Source organism: Pelodiscus sinensis, chromosome 5, assembly GCF_052426305.1.
Source record: "Pelodiscus sinensis isolate ZL-2025 chromosome 5, ASM5242630v1, whole genome shotgun sequence".
Lineage (NCBI taxonomy): Eukaryota > Metazoa > Chordata > Testudines > Trionychidae > Pelodiscus > Pelodiscus sinensis.
The window spans coordinates 29,594,627-29,613,082 of NC_143056.1; the positions used below are offsets into that span (position 1 = coordinate 29,594,627).

The window sequence follows — 18,456 nt, forward strand, 5'->3', positions numbered from 1 at the left end:
GTCAACAAGTCTTAGTATAGGTGCAGGGGCTCAACTGTGAGGAACTCATTGTATAATCTGAACCACCTGTTGTAAAACCCCAAACACTTTACCCATATATTTTAAAAAGTAACTTAGCTTCTTCACTAAATAATAGAAATGGGACAATATGAGGCTCCTCTATCCAAACCCTTTAGAATTGAAGATAAGAGAGCAGAAATCTCATAAGAACAGCTCAGAAAGTTTCAGTGCTATCAAATCAAAGTTTGTAACCCAGGCTTGCTTTGGTCTCAGGCTTGAAACCCGAACAGCCTATGCTTAAATCAGATCTGCATCTGAACACTGCCTCCTGAGTCCTCTGACCAAGGTTCCCCTTTCCAGGAGACAATAACCAGTGCACTTCCATTGGCTTAAACACACCTGGGAATATGAAAAAACAACAAATGGTCTGGTAGCATTTGATACTATCTACATGTTTTGTTCGTCTATAAAGTGCTACCAGACCATTTGCTGTTTTTTCCTGTACAGACTAACTTGGCTACCCCCTGAAGCTTCTGGGAATATGACACTTTCAAAGCCCTTTGATTTTTATAGTATGAGAGCTTCAAAAGCAGATAATCAAATCCCCTAAATACCTTATGGTTATGTTTACAAAGCCAAGAAGCAAATATTAGGGTTATTAATAAATAAGATTATTGTTTTGTCTTAGCCCACTGGCAGATGAAAAAAGATAGGATCTCATGGGCATCTTAACAGGAAACTGGGTATGTGCAGCACCTCTTTTAACAAACTGTTATTAACTGTTGCAAAAGCCCCAAGTATTTGTCATATTATATCACCATCCCCATTTGTGTCTTTTGGACTGTATGGCTCTGGGATTATCTCTTTTCCTATCTTTATGCAGCCGCCCCAGCAGAATGAGGCTCAAACATGACAGGGGGCCTTCGTAAATAATAACAAGTATAACAGTAATAATATAATGAGAGTACAAACTACAAACCATCTGGGCTTGAGGTCAAGAACAGTGTTTGGGGAACTGGTTCTAAAGAACATTCAGGCTAACTCAGTTTGACCTGGATTATTCACAGAAGCAGATCATGTTTCAACCAAGTCTAAGAAACATATTTAAACAAAAACAGAAAATGGTGTCCAAAAGCCTTTAAACATAAGTGTATCCTAATCTGATCTAGGTATGTTTACACAGGGTAATTCGCTTCGCATACGTCTAGACTGCATCCCTCTGTCGACAGAGGGATACAAATCAAGCATGTCAAAATTGCTATTGAAGCAGGGATTTAAATATCCCATGCTTCATTAGCATAAACATGGCTGCTGCTTTTTTTCAAAACGGAGCTTTTTCGAAAAAAACCAGCAGTCTAGATGCGGATCTGTTGAAAATAAACCCTTTTTCAACAGATCCTGTAAACCTCATTTTTTGAGGAATACAGGATCTGTTGAAAAAGGGTTTATTTTCAACAGATCCGCATCTAGACTGACGCTTTTTTTGAAAAAGCTCTGTTTCAAAAAAAAAAAACGGCGGCCATGTTTATTCTAATGAAGCACGGGATATTTAAATCCCTGCTTCATTAGCAATTTCGACGTGCCTAATCTACATCTCTCTGTCGACAGAGAAGTATAGTCTAGACACACCTTTCTTGTTTAAAATAATTACACCAGTTCAGCAAACTCAGTTAAAGACCCCACTGCTGATGGGGAACTTCATTTCTCTCTTTCCCTAGTTCAGAGAGCTGAATTCCCACAACGGTGAAAGGTAATGTGTTTCTGATTCTACTTACTTGTTGGAAAAGGGAATTCTTTGTTGCAGTCCAGGTGAAGCTGTGCTTCTAGAGAGAGTGTCTCAAAGCGATTCACGAAGAACTCCCAGCTTAAAGCCGGAATGTCTTGCTTGAGAAAATGAAGGAGCAAAAGCTTGCTGAGAATTGTGGGTCTGTCTTTGACAACTGTATCAAACTGGAAATCAAGACAAAGGCACAAACCCTGTGAGGGAAAAAAACAGAACTCAGATGTGAAGAGCATAACAAGTGTTCTTTAAACTAGAGAGACAAACCCCACAACATCTCTAATTCACTTATAGAAAATAAAGACCTGGTTTTGGTCTCTCACACATGTCAGATGGGAATCACCCTACGGATGTTGATGGAAAACCAATGTCAGTGACAGGAGAATTAGGCTTTTGTTTTAAATGGGAATTTTCCATTTTAAAACAGAGCAAAATTCTGTCCCATTACTTGCAGTACACAGAATTCTCCCTGATCACACCTTGTTACTCCATTGATTTCAGTGATGCTGTATCACTGTATTGAACCTAAGTAATTTTAAAATGGAGGAAGCAACTAACAAAGAATATAAGAATCAATGCCAAAGCACACCATTGCAGTGACATGCATGTCAGGGAGAAGAACATTGTGAGTATTAACAATGCAGATGTGCATATCATGCAAAACCCTTTACCTCAGAATTTTTGGGTCAAATTCTGCCTTTATTTTCATTCATGCAAACCCACTGCTTTTAAGAAGTCTTCAAAAGTAAGTGGGTTTGCAGAATTTGGCTATTTATTTCCAGGAGAGCCATAAAAGTAGCATTAGGGTTAGTGCACATAACTAGAAAGGGGGATTTACTTGCTAACAGAAATCCAAGGAGTTTGATACAATTCATGGAGAGTGGAGACTATTAAAGTATGTACCACTAGAAATGTATGTTACCGCCCATTAATTCAATCAGTGAAATATGCTGGGAATTTATCAGTAAATCTACTGGCTCAACTATTTAAGTAATCAAAAATGTTATTTTAAAGATTGTAATAACTACATTGGTCAAAATTATAGGTCTGATCCTGACTTTCTAGTGTACCCAAAATTTTGATTGATTTTAATAGGAGCTTTAGGTTCAAAAGGAAAGAAGGTTCGGGCCCCAAATGAGAAAAACAGATTACATGGTTAAAAGTATCAAAGGCATCAAACCTAATAAAATGCTGCTGTGGTTTATTAGCACACAAATTTTGAGCTTTATGTCAACAATCATGTTTGAAAAAGACAACAGGCATTAAATATTTAACAAGTGCGGCATTTGTGGGACAAGTCTGTCTTCCTCAACAAGAACCACCTTTGGCCAGACCACAAAGAAAAGTCTGGTTTAGGCAGTTATTTGTAGTGTTTGGCATATGCAATCAATATGGTAAAGCACTCAGGGACACATTTTCAAAGATTTACACAGGACTGGAGCTGTGCAAATCCCAGTGACTTCAGCAGAATTCACATTCCCTGAGCTGTGCTTTGAAAATCTGTCCCATATATAATATAAAATAGCAAAACTATTAACTGCATTTTATGAAAAACTGTACTGGAATTATTTAAATACCCTTTCAGTTTTATCTACGAGAAATAACTAATACCAGATATTGCACTCAACTTTATAATGAGATTTTTTTTCATCTTGTTTATAAATGTAGGCCCTGATTCTGCAAATATTTATATATGTGCTTCATTTTAAACATGAGTAGTCCGATCAGTGGGTCTTCTCACATACTTACAGGTAAATGTGTATAAAGCTTTCAAAGATCAAGGCAATACGTAGCTTTGTTTTTATTAATTTTCTGCTACCCATTCTGTAAGGCCCTATATGTTCAGTTTTACCTTGTTTAAAAATTCCTAGGAATATATTAGTGCTTACTATAAGAAATAAAAAATGGGTGAAAAATCAGTGCAAAAATGAACTTCACAGTTTAAATATTGGTGGACAGGAAGACAGAAAAAACATATAGGCTACGTCTACATTGCACTCTCTTGCGCAATAACATACGCAAATGAGGTGTGGCAATGAATATCCCTGTGCCTCATTTGCATACCTAATGAGGCGCCATTTTGCACAAGGGGCTTTTGCGCAAGAGCCGTTCTGTATAGACAGCCCTAATACAAACACGTTTTCCTCATATATTAGATTTTCTTAACATAATCAGTATTGTCCTGGACATGATTTATCCAAATTTAGGGTGAAAAATCAACAAAAATTGAACAATAGCTTCTGTAAAATCTGGGCATTTTTCAGTAAAAAATCATTGAAAACTGAAAACAGAAGACATGACCTGCGAGTCAGTAGATTTTTGAACTATTTTTTTCCATAGCTATCAAGAACAAGATGGCGTGTTTTCTGAGATTACTGTGATGGGCCAAACTCTAATCTATGAACACCTTTGAACTTTGAGAAAAAAATGGGTCAAGATCATATCTTTGTCACTTGGACTCATCTCTTGCTTTGATTCATGCTTTTGTTCCGTATGGTGAACATACCTGCAAAGCTGGCCTCTTTATGGTGTCAAGTAATAGCCCAGCTCTAGTAGCCACTGCTGGGTTGACATCTTCCACGGCAGTCAAAAAGCAGCAGAATGCATGAGCCAAAGAATATTTCAGCAGGTGATTTTTTGTCACTGAGTGAATATCCAGAAACCTGCACAATACAGCCACTTTCTCTACTGTAACCCACAAACAGAGAATATTCACATTAGTTCATGCAGGGACCTTTTTTCCTGTGTTTTGAACAATATACAAAAGCATGATTCTCGTAGAAAACAACAAAGGATAATTGAAACACCAACTTGTTTCCATTTTCAGCTTTGTACAACACATTTTTCTACAACACAGCTATTGCACTTTTTTCTCATTATCCCAATTAGTTACAGTTTCCCAGCTTTACCACCTTGTGTCACACGGTCAGTGCAAAGTAGCGCCAACGTCAGCACAGACAGCCACAGGACGATCATTCCAGTACAGGAAGATCTTTTGGAGCCACAGAGCCAGCCCAGCTTTCTATGCCTCTCAACTTGCCCACAGCTGCTGGCAGGGCTACAGAAAAGGGCTTTTCAATATATAGATTCATAGGGCAAAATGTATTAATCTCACCTGACTTTCCAAATAACACAGGCAAAAAAAATTCTCCCAGTTCTCAGCACCCTGGCAATCACAAACAGCTTTAATGGCCCTTTGATTGTAGCTAGAGATGTGAATGGGTAACGGGTTGACCTGTTGAGCATCACCTTTAATGTGTGATACTTAATCGTTACCTGGGAGCAGCCCTCTGCCCGTGGCCCATTGTGGGCAGAGGGCTGCTCCAGCCCTGGGGGGCTTTTGGCTCCTAGTTTAATTGGTTAACTAATTAACAGATTTTACATCCCTAATTGTAACAGCTGCTCCTTTCTTTTCATTCTCTATTTCAAATATCAGGATCACTTTGATTTGAAAGGCATTCCTCTTTTAAGGAGCAGATGGCAACAATCACCGTTTTTTGGCATTAAACTTGAGCTAGCATCGTGATCCTTCACTGAGAATATTAACCCAATGGGCAGCAATATATTACTGTTTATTCTGATATCGGAAGGATATAAGTATGAGTGGAAATTAATAGAGATTTTTATCATGCTGCAAATGTACTCCAATAATGGACAGTTAAATAACCTTTAAAAGGAAGTACAAGGGGCAATGCTCATTATTTGATGTATTTAAGTTAAACTAGCCAAAACATTAGAAAATGGAATGCAAGGAACAACTGTGCATTGTCCAGAGTGGGTGGACTGTGTGGAGGACCTAGTGGATCTTTTCTATCAACCAGTGTCAACTAAATGCTTACAACTGACAAAGCCCCTTCCTCCCTGCCATAGCAACCTGCATGCAAATATCATAAGCTTCTCAGACCTACCTGCTTCAAACCTTATCTTCCAATCTTTGCTATTAAAATTGTTGTTTATGATTGTCCAGAAAATATCAGCTCCATGAGGAAGTGACAGGGCATGTAGAAGGAGTGGGACAGCTAATGAAGAAAGCTGAGAGAAATCCGACTTCACTACTCTCCATAAACTAGAAGGGCCAACAAAAAAAAAATCTGATCACAAAATCTCTTTTACTTCACAGAGTGTCCTTCAGGCTAAATATATACATTATGTTGCTGAGGGGAATTTGCTTCATAAGAAAAGGGGTATATTTGTGAGTGGACCCCAGCACTCACATTAACAATACAATGTTGTTGGATGTGGAAATCATTGTAATGGAATTTTGTCAGGGGAGATGCTAGCAGATTTTGGAAACTGTTTGTCACAGACATTCACCAGCATAACTGAGACAGAAATGCATTACTTCACCTGGAAAAAACTTACATCCAACTCAGTGTAAGTGTGTGGAACATTGGAACTGCTATGCCTGAGCAGATCAAAGGTCTATCTCATCTGACGACCACTCTCCATTAGTGATGCTTTTGCACCTGCATACTGTTGGTCATTCCCCCTTTGGTTTTACACTAGCCAAACGACCTATTTCTCAGCTAATGTTAAGGAGGCAGTAGGGAATTTTCCAACTATTTTTTTTCTGACAAAATGTTTTTGTTCCTTAAAATGAAAGTCGTTCCTAGTAAAACTTTACCAAAATGTTTTTGATTTTTTATTGGGAAAATCTAAATGATTTATTTCATTTTTGATTGGGTGTTCCTGACTCAATACTTTTTGGTTTTTTGAACTGAATTAAACATTTTGTTACAGATCAGTTCAACTTTTATCTGCATCCAGCTGAATAGCTGCAGTGCTCCATGGAAGCTGTAGTTTAGATAATTCATGCCCCCTTTCTCACCTATGGGCTTGGCTCCAAAACCTGATTCTCATGATGCACCTCGTTCTTCCCCTTAGCTGCTCCTATGGTGCAGCACAGGAAATGTAGTCTGGTCCACAGAAGGGAATGGAGAGCATGAAGCACACAAATTACAATCCTTGTGAGGTACTGCAATATTTCAGGTAGACATATTTCAATGTCAAGCTGAACCTAAACACGTCAATATTTAATTCCATTAAAAATTTCAAATTTTCAATTTTTCATCCAAATTCAGAATGTGAGAACATAAGAACAGGCATATTGGGTCAGACCAATGGACCATCTAACCCAGTATCTTGTCTCTAGACAGTGGAAAATGCAAGAAGCTTCAGAGGGAACAAACAGACCAGTGCAATTAGTAAGTGATCCATTCCCTATTATCCAGTCCCAGCTTCTGGCAATCAGACATTTAGAGACTCCCAAAGCATGGGGTTGCATCCCTGACCATCATGGCTACAGGCACTGATGGACCTAGCCTCTATGATCTCATCCAATTCTTTTTTTAAACCTGCTATACTTTCAGCCTTGACAACAGGTCTCAAAGGTTTATGTGTGTAGTGTAAAGAAGTACTTCCGTATCTCAGTTTTAAACCTGTGGCCTGTTAATAACTGAGGGTATGTCTACACTACCCCGCTAGTTCGAACTAGCGGGGTAATGTAGGCATACCGCACTTGCAAATGAAGCCCGGGATTTGAATTTCCCGGGCTACATTTGCATAAGCCGGGCGCCGCCCATTTTTAAATCCCGGCTGGTTTGAACCCCATGCCACGCGGCTACATGCGGCACGAACTAGGTAGTTCAGACTAGGCTTCCTAGTTCGAACTACCGTTACGCCTCGTGGAATGAGGAGTAACGGTAGTTCGAACTAGGAAGCCTAGTCCGAACTACCTAGTTCGTGCCGCATGTAGCCGCGCGGCACGGGGTTCGAACCAGCCGGGATTTAAAAATGGCGGCGCCCGGCATATGCAAATGTAGCCCGGGAAATTCAAATCCTGGGCTTCATTTGCAAGTGCGGTATGCCTACATTACCCCGCTAGTTCGAACTAGCAGGGTAGTGTAGACATACCCTGGGTGATCCTGGACTCTGGGCTCCTATGTTACATGAAGGGTAAATAATACTGCCTTCATCATTTTCACCATACCGTGTATGATTTTATAGACCTCCATCATGCATCTGCACCCCGTCTTCTCATTTTCTAAGTGGAACGGTCCTGTTTTTTAAAATCTTTCCTGATAGGAAAACTGTTCCATGCCTTTGATCATTTTCATTGCCCTTCTCCGTACCTTTTACAATCCTAATTTTTTTTTTAAATGGGGTGACCAGAATTGCAGATAGTATTTAAACAGTGGATGTACCATGGATTTATATAGCAACATTATGGTATTTTCTGTCTTATTATCTATCTCTTTCCTAATGGTTCCTAACATTCTATTAGATTTACTGACTGCAACTGTTCATTCAGCAGATATTTTCAGATTATCCATGATGACTACAACATCTTTTATTTTATACAGCTAAAATAGACTGTATAATTTAGCTGTATAATAATAATAATAATTTGTATAATAATAATATAATAATTTGTATAATATAGACAAAAACAAAATGTCAAAATACCAGAATTTGCTGATTTTCTATCAGCTCTAGTTAATGTCTAATATAAACATTGCCATATACACTCTTGAGAATAGAGATACTGTGCCACCCTTCTTATTATTATCATTATTTACTCAGTACCACAAGTGCATGTGGTGCCTTACAAACAAATAAAAAACCCCAGGAAAGCTCTGAAGATTTAACAATTTAAGATTAATCCTGTACTGCTGCCAGGGAGACAGAGTATCTAAAAAATGGAGCACTGGACTGAAAGTTAGGATACATGGTTTCTGTTCTCCGCTGTGAGATGGCCCCAATGAATGATCTTGGACGAGTCACTTCAATTTTCTATGCCTCTGCTTCCCTTCCCACCCTTTGTCTATCTTGTCTATTTAAACTGTAAGATCTTTGAAGTAGCAGCTGTGTCTCACTGTGCACAATGCCTAGTACAACAGACCTCTGATCCTGAATGGAATTTAGAAAGAGTATTCTAATATAGACAAAAATAACAATTCCTGGGTTAAAAGCATACCTTGCAATCAACATATGATCTTGAATGTAAGCTAAGAACTGTGGATGGTCCTTTCTTGCAATGTACAAACACTCCCCATGAAGACAGAGAATCTTCAGACAGTTCAGCATGTTAAAAAGAATGTCTGGCTCTTCAAATCTAGCCATTTCCTGTGCAAACAATTCATAATTAATGTTAATGTCAAAGCAGGGATAACATTAAATCAAATTGTATATAAAAAGTAAACCACTGTACCTGCAATATAGTGTATATGAGCTTCAAGGTAACTGGAAGTTGCTGGTAACAGAATTTTCTTTCAGTGTCATTTTTTATTGCCGCTAAAATTAAGTTACATGAGAGTCATTAATATATCACCTCTTTTGCTGTTTGGGAATTAAACTAAAAAATAAACCAAGGGATGGTGAGATTGCTGTACAGGGCAAATGCATCTCAGGGTATGTCTACACTGCATTCCTCTTTCGAGAGAGAAATGCAAATTCAGCTGAGCGAAACTGCAAAAGAAGCATGGATTTGAATTTCCCGCACTTTATTTGCATAATCATGTCCGGGCGCTATTTCAAAATAGCACCCAGACGTGATTATGCAAATGAAGCGCAGAAAATTCAAATCCGTGCTTCCTTTGCAATTTCGCTCAGCTGCATTTGCATTCCTCTCTCAAAAGAGGAATGCAGTGTAGACATACCCTCAGTTGCATCTCTACTGTAGCCAATAGAATTATATCAGGTATTAATATGACCCATAACATTTTACTACCTGATCAAAATAATGGGTTTTTAAATGATTTTTGTGTATAACAGGAACACAACTTTCCCACAGAATGAACAAATTTAAAAAGTATTAAGTGCATGAAAAAACTATCAATCCTGTGCTGTTGGACTTGCAGGACTACTGAAAATCTTTGCATGATTTAAGGAACAAATCTAAATCAATGCTTGATTTAACATCTAGTTCAACTGTCCCCCTAACTTACCTGCATTTTCTGTTGTCTCTGTATGATTTCCTGGGTTTTCTCCATGTTTTGTTGCAGATTTATCTTCCTCTTCACCTTCAGTTCCTATGATAAACTCAGGTCTAGTATACAGAAGACTATCCTCAAGGTTGTCTGTGGGCTCCTATAAGAACATAATAATGACTACACCTAGCTCTTATTTAGCCACTTTCATCAGTAAATCTCAAAGCAGTTTACAAAGGAAGTCAGTATAATCATCCTCGGGGAAAATGAGGAATTAAATTCATTTCTTGATGTACACTAGGCCCAATCCTGATCTTTAAGCTAAATCTGGCATACATAAACAGGGCCCAAGCTGAACACGAATGGACTGTATACATGTACACTTCGGTATGGTAACGTTAACATTTCCAAACTTGGGCATTCAAGTGAACGACTCTCATGAAATGTAATCAAGGATCTTTAATAATCACTATAGTTAAAAGTGACTAGTAATATGGGGTGCCCAACCTAAAACAGTTTAGAGGGTTGTGATTTTCTAAACACCAGGCCCTTTCAAGGAGTCTCTAGCCAGGCATTTGAAAATAAAATCACCCAAATTTACTAGTCATCCTTTTTCATCTGAAACACATCACCTCCAACAGCTGAGCCCTGCCAACACTAGACTGAATCAATGCTGATATAGAAGGAAGGGTGCCTCCTTATTATATTCATATCATCGCTATATAGTGTGCCTTGAAAGTCTCCCATCCAAGCCTTTAAGTTCTGGCAAAGCAATGGGAATTTTGCTATAGAATTCTTGTATGCATAAGATCAATGCAGTTTACTTCCTTATGTCAGCCTAATTCAAACAGGAGTCTTTGGGAATTTTCATAATTTGTTATTTAATTACATAAGCCTTTTCTTTCACTACTTACCACTAGCCTGATTTCTTCTTTTGGAGCAAGTCGCTCTAGCAGCTCACAAGCCAACTGGTAACAGAGAATGCTAGACTGGCACAGGTTACATTCCACTACTTTTTCATCTTTCTGGCAGGTATGAGAGCCACCCCACGGTGCCTGAAACACATTGTTTATGATGGAAATTATATCCTTCGAGAGACTGTTCTCCAAACCCAAGGTTATGCCATCATCTTGGAGTTCCATCTGAAAATCAATGATAGAATGGTAAGGAATTAATTATTTGATTAATGATCAGTGCTCTTCCTAGTCTTCTAATTCTCACATTACAGCCAATATTAAATAAACTATACAGAGAGGATTATGACATGTAGCTTGGCTCACTGTTTCAAAAGTGGCCACGGATTTCTAGGTGTCCAACTTTGGATAGGATTTGCATAGCCACAAAGAGGATTTGCATGTCCAGTTCTTATTAATTTGAATAGAAAAAGGTAATCTACATAAGTAAATCTTAGTGCTAGCCATATCGTAAGGTCCAGTAGAGATACGTTTGGTGCAGGACTTGAGGGTAGAGATGGCTTTACATTAACTTTGTGCTTTCCCCTGAGTTTGCAGGGTTCAGTTAGGCTCACAGCACAGTTAGACCAGCGTCTTGGCTCCTTTCATTTATCCCAGTTGGTAATAGACTGCAGGGGCCATTATTCCAGCTTAAGATTGTCAGAGCAAAGCAGTGCTCTCCTCACCTCCTCTTTCCTGCCACACTCCCGACATGCTCCCTAAATCAGTGGCTGTGACCACAGATTGTACAGAGCTTTATATGATAACTCTATCCTGTCATGTGACTCCTCCAGCCAGCAGCAGCCACAATTTTATGTCTTCTCTGCATCACTTGAGTAGCACAAAGGGACTTCAGCAGAGGCTGGAATCAGAAATCTGAGCCTGATTTTTGAAGCAGCTGATCATCTACAAATCAGCTGCTAATAGTTTTTGAGTGCTTGCATAGCCCTAACGGCCATTTCTGAACCTTTGGAGTTATATCTAGAGAGTACTGCACTGGGTTATGCCATTTTCAGCCTATCATCTTAATTAATTAGCTATTCTGAAACAGAATGGAGACCATTATAAAAAATGACTTAAATGAAATAAAACACTATATGGTACAAAAAAACAAGAATGAGAAAGACATTGACTACACTTTATCTTTATTGCGGTTCCTAATCTTTATTTGGTAAATTCTATATTAAAAGGTAGGAGCTCAGAATTTCACACAATTTAACATAAGGGATTCACTGGTAATAAACCTAAACATTGGATGAAGGCATCCACATTAAGGAGGTATCTTCACTAGGAAAAGAGATGTATTCCTAACCAACATGAGGTAAAACCTTAGCTGAAGACAAGGCAATTTGTAGTTCGCACCTGAGCTAGCAGCCCAGTCTTTAACTTCACTTGTTAACTCACAGGAAAACTACACACTGCCTTCACTAAGATCCTACCTCATGTTAGATAACTCAAGTTAAACACACACCTTTATTCTAGTCTATATCTACACTAGCACTTTTCTCAATATAACGTATGTTGCTCGGGGGTGTGAAAAAACCCTGAGCAATATAAGTTACACAGACACAAGCAACGATGTGGACAGCGCTATGTTTCCGAGACTTTCCTGCTGACTTAGCCACTACCACTCGTTAAGGGTGGTTTAATTACATCAATGAGAGAAATCTCTCCTGTTGGCACAGAGCAGCTACACAGAAAATCTTACAGCTGCATTGTTACAGTTGTGCTACTCTAAGGTCTCTACTAGAGACATCTACTAGAGACATGGCTTTAGCAAAAATATATCTTATGGGGTTTTTAACACATACATTTGCAAATAGTTCAGCCACTTCAATCAAATACAATTTGTTAAACCACTGAAAATCTATGTATGGACATGCTTATTTTAATTGAAAAGTGGTTTACTTCAGTCTTATTTATTTCTATTCTTAAGAACTTGTCTACCTACAGAAGTGTCTACATTTAAAAACAAGGGAGCTGCCCTGCTCTAGGTAGCATTTTAGTGTAGACACTCACTAAAGCTATGGAAGGGGTTCTTCTGGTGCCATAATCAATCCACCTCCCCAGAGGCAGAATTCTTCCATGAGCTCCCTCAGGGCTGTGTTTTTTTCACAGCCCTGGGAGACTTAGCTGGGTCAACCTAACTTTTTAATGTAGATGTGTCCTTAAATTAGTTTATAAAGCAGGGACAGGGAATCTCCAGCACAGCAGCCAGACGTAGCCAATGCGAGATGCTCTGTTTACTTGAGTGTCCACAGGTACAGCTGCTCGCAGCTCCTAGTGGCCATAGTTCACCATTCCAGGTCTATGGGAGCTGCAGGAAGCAGGGCCTGGCTCATGTTACATCATGCAGCTCCCCTTGGCCAAGAGTGGCAAACCACAATGAATGGGAGCTGCAAGCGGCCACACCTGCGGACACTCGGGTAAACAAAGTGTCTGGCAGCCCACCAGAGGCTAACCCTGATGAACCGTGTTCAGCCTCCAGCCCTAATGTTCTCCATGCCTGTTAAGGCACTTAGAAGTTTGTATTGATTTTAACGATGTGAACACTATTATTCTGGTTTAAATGTGCCTTATTCTGATTCAGCCTAATCTATTCAACAACTTGTTCACAAAGAGCTTCCATCAATTTAACTAAAGCGATTTAAAATTATACTGAAATTAAACCTGTGCAACTTTCTCGTACAGACATGTGCTAACTCTGGCTTAAAGTACATTTTAAAAAAACCTTGTTTAAAGCAAAACAAGCATCCATCATGCCTTTTGTACCAGTTTAGCTAAATTGGTTTTAAAATCACAGGTTCAGTTAAATCAGCAAAATTCTGCACTTAGCTGTAAATTGAAACAAGTCCCATAACATGATTATGTGGTTTAGATCCACATGTTTTTATATCTTTTGCCTATTCTGATCATCTAAACATGTGAATAGTTAATTTCCTTTTAGGTCATTCAGAAAAACATAAGTGGATTTCAAGTATTGTGAAATATATTTTTTCATCATTTTTTCATAGATATTCTTTATCTGCTGATACCTGTTTCAGGATGAGATCAAACATCAGTATGAAGCAATTCAGATTCATTTCATCATCATCACAGTCAAAGTCTATTGTCCTCCCTCCAGGGTGTCCAAAGTTCTTGAAAGGGCTGCGGAAAGGACTGCGCATAGGGCTGCGAAATGGGCTCTGGAAAGGACTTGGGAAAGGACTCAGCATACTGTGCTGAACCCTGCGCCCAGGATCGGAGGCAACACTCACCTAAAGAAACAAAAAAAATGGATGCTCCCAGGTCAACTTTAAACATTTGGGCATTAGCTAGTATGATACAAAAGAAAAGGAGTGAAACTGCTTTACTGTTCTCTGATAGTGCTGTTTCATGGACATTTTCAACTGGTTCTTAATGTCATCAATGTTAAAACATATTGTAAACACAGCGAGTCAAACTCTGCAATGGTGTATGCAAGACAGTCGAGTTCAAATTAATGCTTGGTGTAACGCCACTGATTTCAGTGAAATTACACCAGAGAGGAATTTGGCCTCCTACTGTAAGCCAGCCAGAAAATGAATGCAGGTGATAAAGCAGCCCAAATAGAATGTGACATTCCATGATAGGGCAAAAGGAATCTACCCTACAAATGCTCTGAAAGGCAGCAAGTGGATGATGAAAAAGAGTCTATCAAGAAAATAATCAACTAAGGTGATCCCTAGATGTGTCAGATAGCTGAAAAGCAACTAGCAACAGGACATAAAATAAAGCAACACAGACAAAGGAAACTTACACCTACATCATGATAAGCACTCCACATCGCACCCAGCAAAATACAGAAGACTCTCATGGTGTTGCAGGGAAGATTACTATCAGACCCCACATTTATCTACTTTTAGGCCAACTATTGTCTGAAATATACTGTAGTCAAACTATGTGTTTCTTAGTATGGTGTTCTGCAGTGAGCACCGACAGCCTCTGCAGAGCCCCTCTGCAAGGTGGGGTGGGGGTCCTGCCTCTGTGCTCCCAGAATAGGCTGGCCTCGAGCAGAACAGGTGGGGTCAGGAAACCCAGCCCTCCACACTGATTAGAGTGTGGCATACCCACCCACAACCCTCAGAGCCACTAGGAGCACATCAGGCAGTGATATAAAGGGCCCAGGGCTCCAACCGCCACCACTGCTGCAGTAGCAACGGAGATGGCGGACAGCCCTGGGCCTCTTTGATTCGCAGGGCCCCGGGACAATTGCCCCCTTCTCCTCCCTCCTCGTCTGCTGGCCTGGCTGTCTGCAATGTCAATGCTACAACAGATGAGGATTCCTCTACTACCCAGGGATTCTGCCCACTTTGGGCATTTTTTAGCACCGTTGCACCATCAGTGGAGCAGAGGATCTGCCCTTTTGAGTTTAAACTGCCTCACTGTCACATGTGCTATGTGTTGTGTTATTTAACAGTGTACCTGTTTGCCTCTGAGTCAGGCTCCTGGAGTGATAATCACGTTGTTCTCTCCTGAATATTCAGTATGCCCGTGGGAGCCAGCCTACCTTCTTCTGCTCCACAGATTTGAAATTTGGAATTTTAAAGCCTGAACACATTTTAACAAGTGGCTTTAGTTTACATACATTTTTGTACCTCTCCTGTAGAATTGGGCCCAATATATGTGTGCTAAAATGTGAAAGAAACATTTTACTTCACCTGCAGCACCAACAAACACTCACTGCTTCCACAAACATTGCAAGCAAAGTAATTGCAGAATCATCCATTGTGTATCTGTAATTCAACTAAAAATAACTGAAGAGTGGCAAAAACATGAAGGTAAGGAAGTGATGTCAAGAGAGGAAACATCAGAGGATAAACTCTAAAGTTTGGAGTCACAAAGAGCAAAATTCATAAGGCTGATGAAAGGAAGAGAACATTCTTCCACTGATCATTATTAATGGCACATGCTTGTGTTTCTTTTACATAGGACACAGCACGGCTGTGTCTAGACTGGCAAGTTTTTCCGCAAAAGCAAAACTTGCCAGCTGTCTATACTGGCCGCTTGAATTTCCGCAAGAACACTGACTTCCTACTGTCTGAAATCAGTGCTTCTTGCGGAAATACTATGTTGCTCCCATTCGGGCAAAAGTCCTTTTGCGCAAAGCTTTTGTGCAAAAGGGCCAGTGTAGACAGCTCAGATTTGTTTTGCGCAAAAAAGCCCCGCTCGCGAAAATGGTGATCAGGGCTTTTTTGCGGAAAAGTGCGTCTAGATTGGAACGGATGCTTTTCTGCAAAAAGTGCTTTTACAGAAAAGCGTCCATGCCAATCTAGACACTGTTTTCTGCAAATGCTTTTAACAGAAAACTTTTCTGTTAAAAGCATTTGCGGAAAATCATGCCAGTTTAGACGTAGCTCACATGTTTTAGAAAAGAAATATTAATGGATTTTCAGAATTTTGCCCAGGTTTCAATAAATATGTTTGCTTTATTTTTCACATTTTCTCTGTTTAAGACCAGTGAATTCATTTTGGAAGCCACAGCGAAACAGAGGAATCCATTTCCAATGGAGGCGCTGTTAAAGAAGGATTCACTCAAATGTCTGATCTATTGCTGCTGGTCACATGAGTTAAATATAGGCCACTTTGAGTTTGTGCTGCTACAAACTGGTCATTTGATTTGTACTGCAGATAGCCTAGAGCAGGCATGTCCAAAGTCCGGCCCGCGGGCCAATTGCGGCCCGTGTTCCGATTTAATACGGCCCCCGCTTCCTCCCCCTCTCCTGGCTCCCCGGCGCTCTTTTGAACTGGCGCGCCCAGTGTGCCGCTTCCAGCTGCGCCGCCGCTGCCCATGGCCTCCGCGGTCCTAGAGCCTGCCCTGTAGGGCACGTCAGCAGCCCCGCTCCCCCGCTCGGCTGCGGGTTCGCCTTGCCCCCGGGCCGCCATGAGGCCGGCATGCCCTGCGCTCTCCGCCCACCTCCGACCCTGCGGGCCCTCCGCCTTGGGGCTGAGAGTGCGGGGACGGCCCTCACGCATGTTCACTTCTTCAAATCTGGCCCTCTTTGAAAAAAGTTTGGACACCTCTGGCCTAGAGATTCAGATGCTATGGTGTCTGTTAACATATTACCAGCACATAAACACTTTCAGGACTAGAGGAGAGAAATTGAAACAGGATGGGATTTAACTCCAGTTACTGAAGTGTCAGCACCAGAAAAGCTCTCCCCCTCAAAAAAGCCTCTGAACAGGCTTGCCTACTGGACAAAGTGTTAACTTAGCAATAAGTCAAAGGAAGCTGCTTCCCTCATCTTCCATCAGAGGCAAATAGTATGTAGTGTACAGGCAGATTAGATGAAATAGAAGGAAAAAATTGAGGGACAAGGAAACTATTTCTGCTCAGTCATTACCACAAGTGCCTACGTCCTACCAAACATGTGCAACAATAATATGAAAGCTCACCCTGAGTAACTAAATACATGACTATGTAGCACTTTAAAGACTAACAAGATAGTTTATTAGATGATGAGCTTTCGTGGGCCAGACCCACTTCCTCAGATCAAATAGTGGAAGAAAATAGTCACAACCCTATATACCAAAGGATACAATTAAAAAAAAGAACACATATGAAAAGGACAAATCAAATTTCAGAACAGAAGGGGAATGCAGGGGAAGATGGGAAAGGTAAATGTCTGTCAGCTACACCAGACTAACATGGCTACATTTCTATCACTATCCTGAGTAACTAGATGTCCATAATTAATTGCTAATTGATAGTGGACAGAAGATAAGGAAATTGAAAGTATTTGAAAAGTTAACAGCATAAAATAAATACCAAAGCTTAGCTATTATATAGATTCCATACACCAAGTGAAACAATTCACTCAAAGAGATTTCACAATTATACTCTAATTACAACACAGCTATCGAATATTAATTTCTAAATTAAAACTGATCAAAGGGGAGGCGGACATTAACTCAAACTATGTTGATCTTTATCACTCTCAAAATCTGTACTTTATTTGCACTCAAGTCTGGCAGTGAGTTTTTAAATCTTTATATGCAAATTAAAAGGAAAACCATTGTAAGGAGAAAAAAGAAAAAACAAGATGAAAGATACTACCCTTCGCGCTCCAAGATTCCCTGCCAGTTCACTGACTCTTGATTTTCTTTGATTTGCTAATTCTTTGACAGAATTAACTCCATCGGAAAACATACTGATCAGTAGCTGAAGAGGAACCACAATGTCTAACTCAGATAACACCTAAAGAGAGAGAAAAATACAAAAACGTGAGTTTTCAGCTCAGACCAAAAATACTGACTACCTTTATAAATGCTTTAACCACATAAAACCCACTTCAACTAAGTCCATAACTTAAAAATGTGCCTAACTTCAATCACATGAGTAGTTTGATCAAGTCAATGGGACTACTCATGCTTAAAGTTAGGCATATGCCTAAGTAGTTGGCTGAATCAGAGCCAAGCAGAGCTGAGTACAGCATAGAACAGTTTTCAACATGCATGCAACTGAAACCTGACTGCTCTCTTTATTGGTATTCAAGGCCCCTTTTACTCACAAACATTACAATGTGAAGGGGGGGAGGGAGTTCCACAAGATGTTTGTATGAAGCAAAAATCACACAACAATCTAGCATGAATTGTTCACTAGATGATACTACTAATACTATTTATCAGAGGTGGAAAGCAACTAAGTAGAAATACTTCGTTACACGACTCAAGTATATTTTTTCGGTATTTGGACTTTATTCAAGTAACTTATTTTTGTGATACTTTGACTTTTACTCAAGTAGCTTTTTTTGAAAATATTGTACTTTTTACTCCA

The 18,456-nt window shown here is 39.8% G+C and overlaps 1 protein-coding gene across 12 annotated transcripts in view; it reads right to left on the minus strand.

The window, feature by feature from the left end:
• UNC79 (unc-79 subunit of NALCN channel complex) overlaps positions 1–18,456 on the minus strand; it is a 170,845-nt gene that overhangs the window by 94,714 nt on the left and 57,675 nt on the right. For all 12 annotated transcript variants that reach the window (XM_075926676.2, XM_089778372.1, XM_089778373.1 and 9 more), the window contains 9 exons: positions 17,737–17,877; positions 13,697–13,918; positions 10,623–10,850; positions 9,727–9,868; positions 8,991–9,073; positions 8,757–8,905; positions 5,689–5,846; positions 4,287–4,468; positions 1,776–1,977 (listed from right to left, as the gene is read on the minus strand). In XM_075926676.2, the coding sequence (XP_075782791.2) occupies positions 1,776–1,977; positions 4,287–4,468; positions 5,689–5,846; positions 8,757–8,905; positions 8,991–9,073; positions 9,727–9,868; positions 10,623–10,850; positions 13,697–13,918; positions 17,737–17,877 (1,507 nt within the window). The remainder of the gene's footprint in view (positions 1–1,775; positions 1,978–4,286; positions 4,469–5,688; positions 5,847–8,756; positions 8,906–8,990; positions 9,074–9,726; positions 9,869–10,622; positions 10,851–13,696; positions 13,919–17,736; positions 17,878–18,456) is intronic.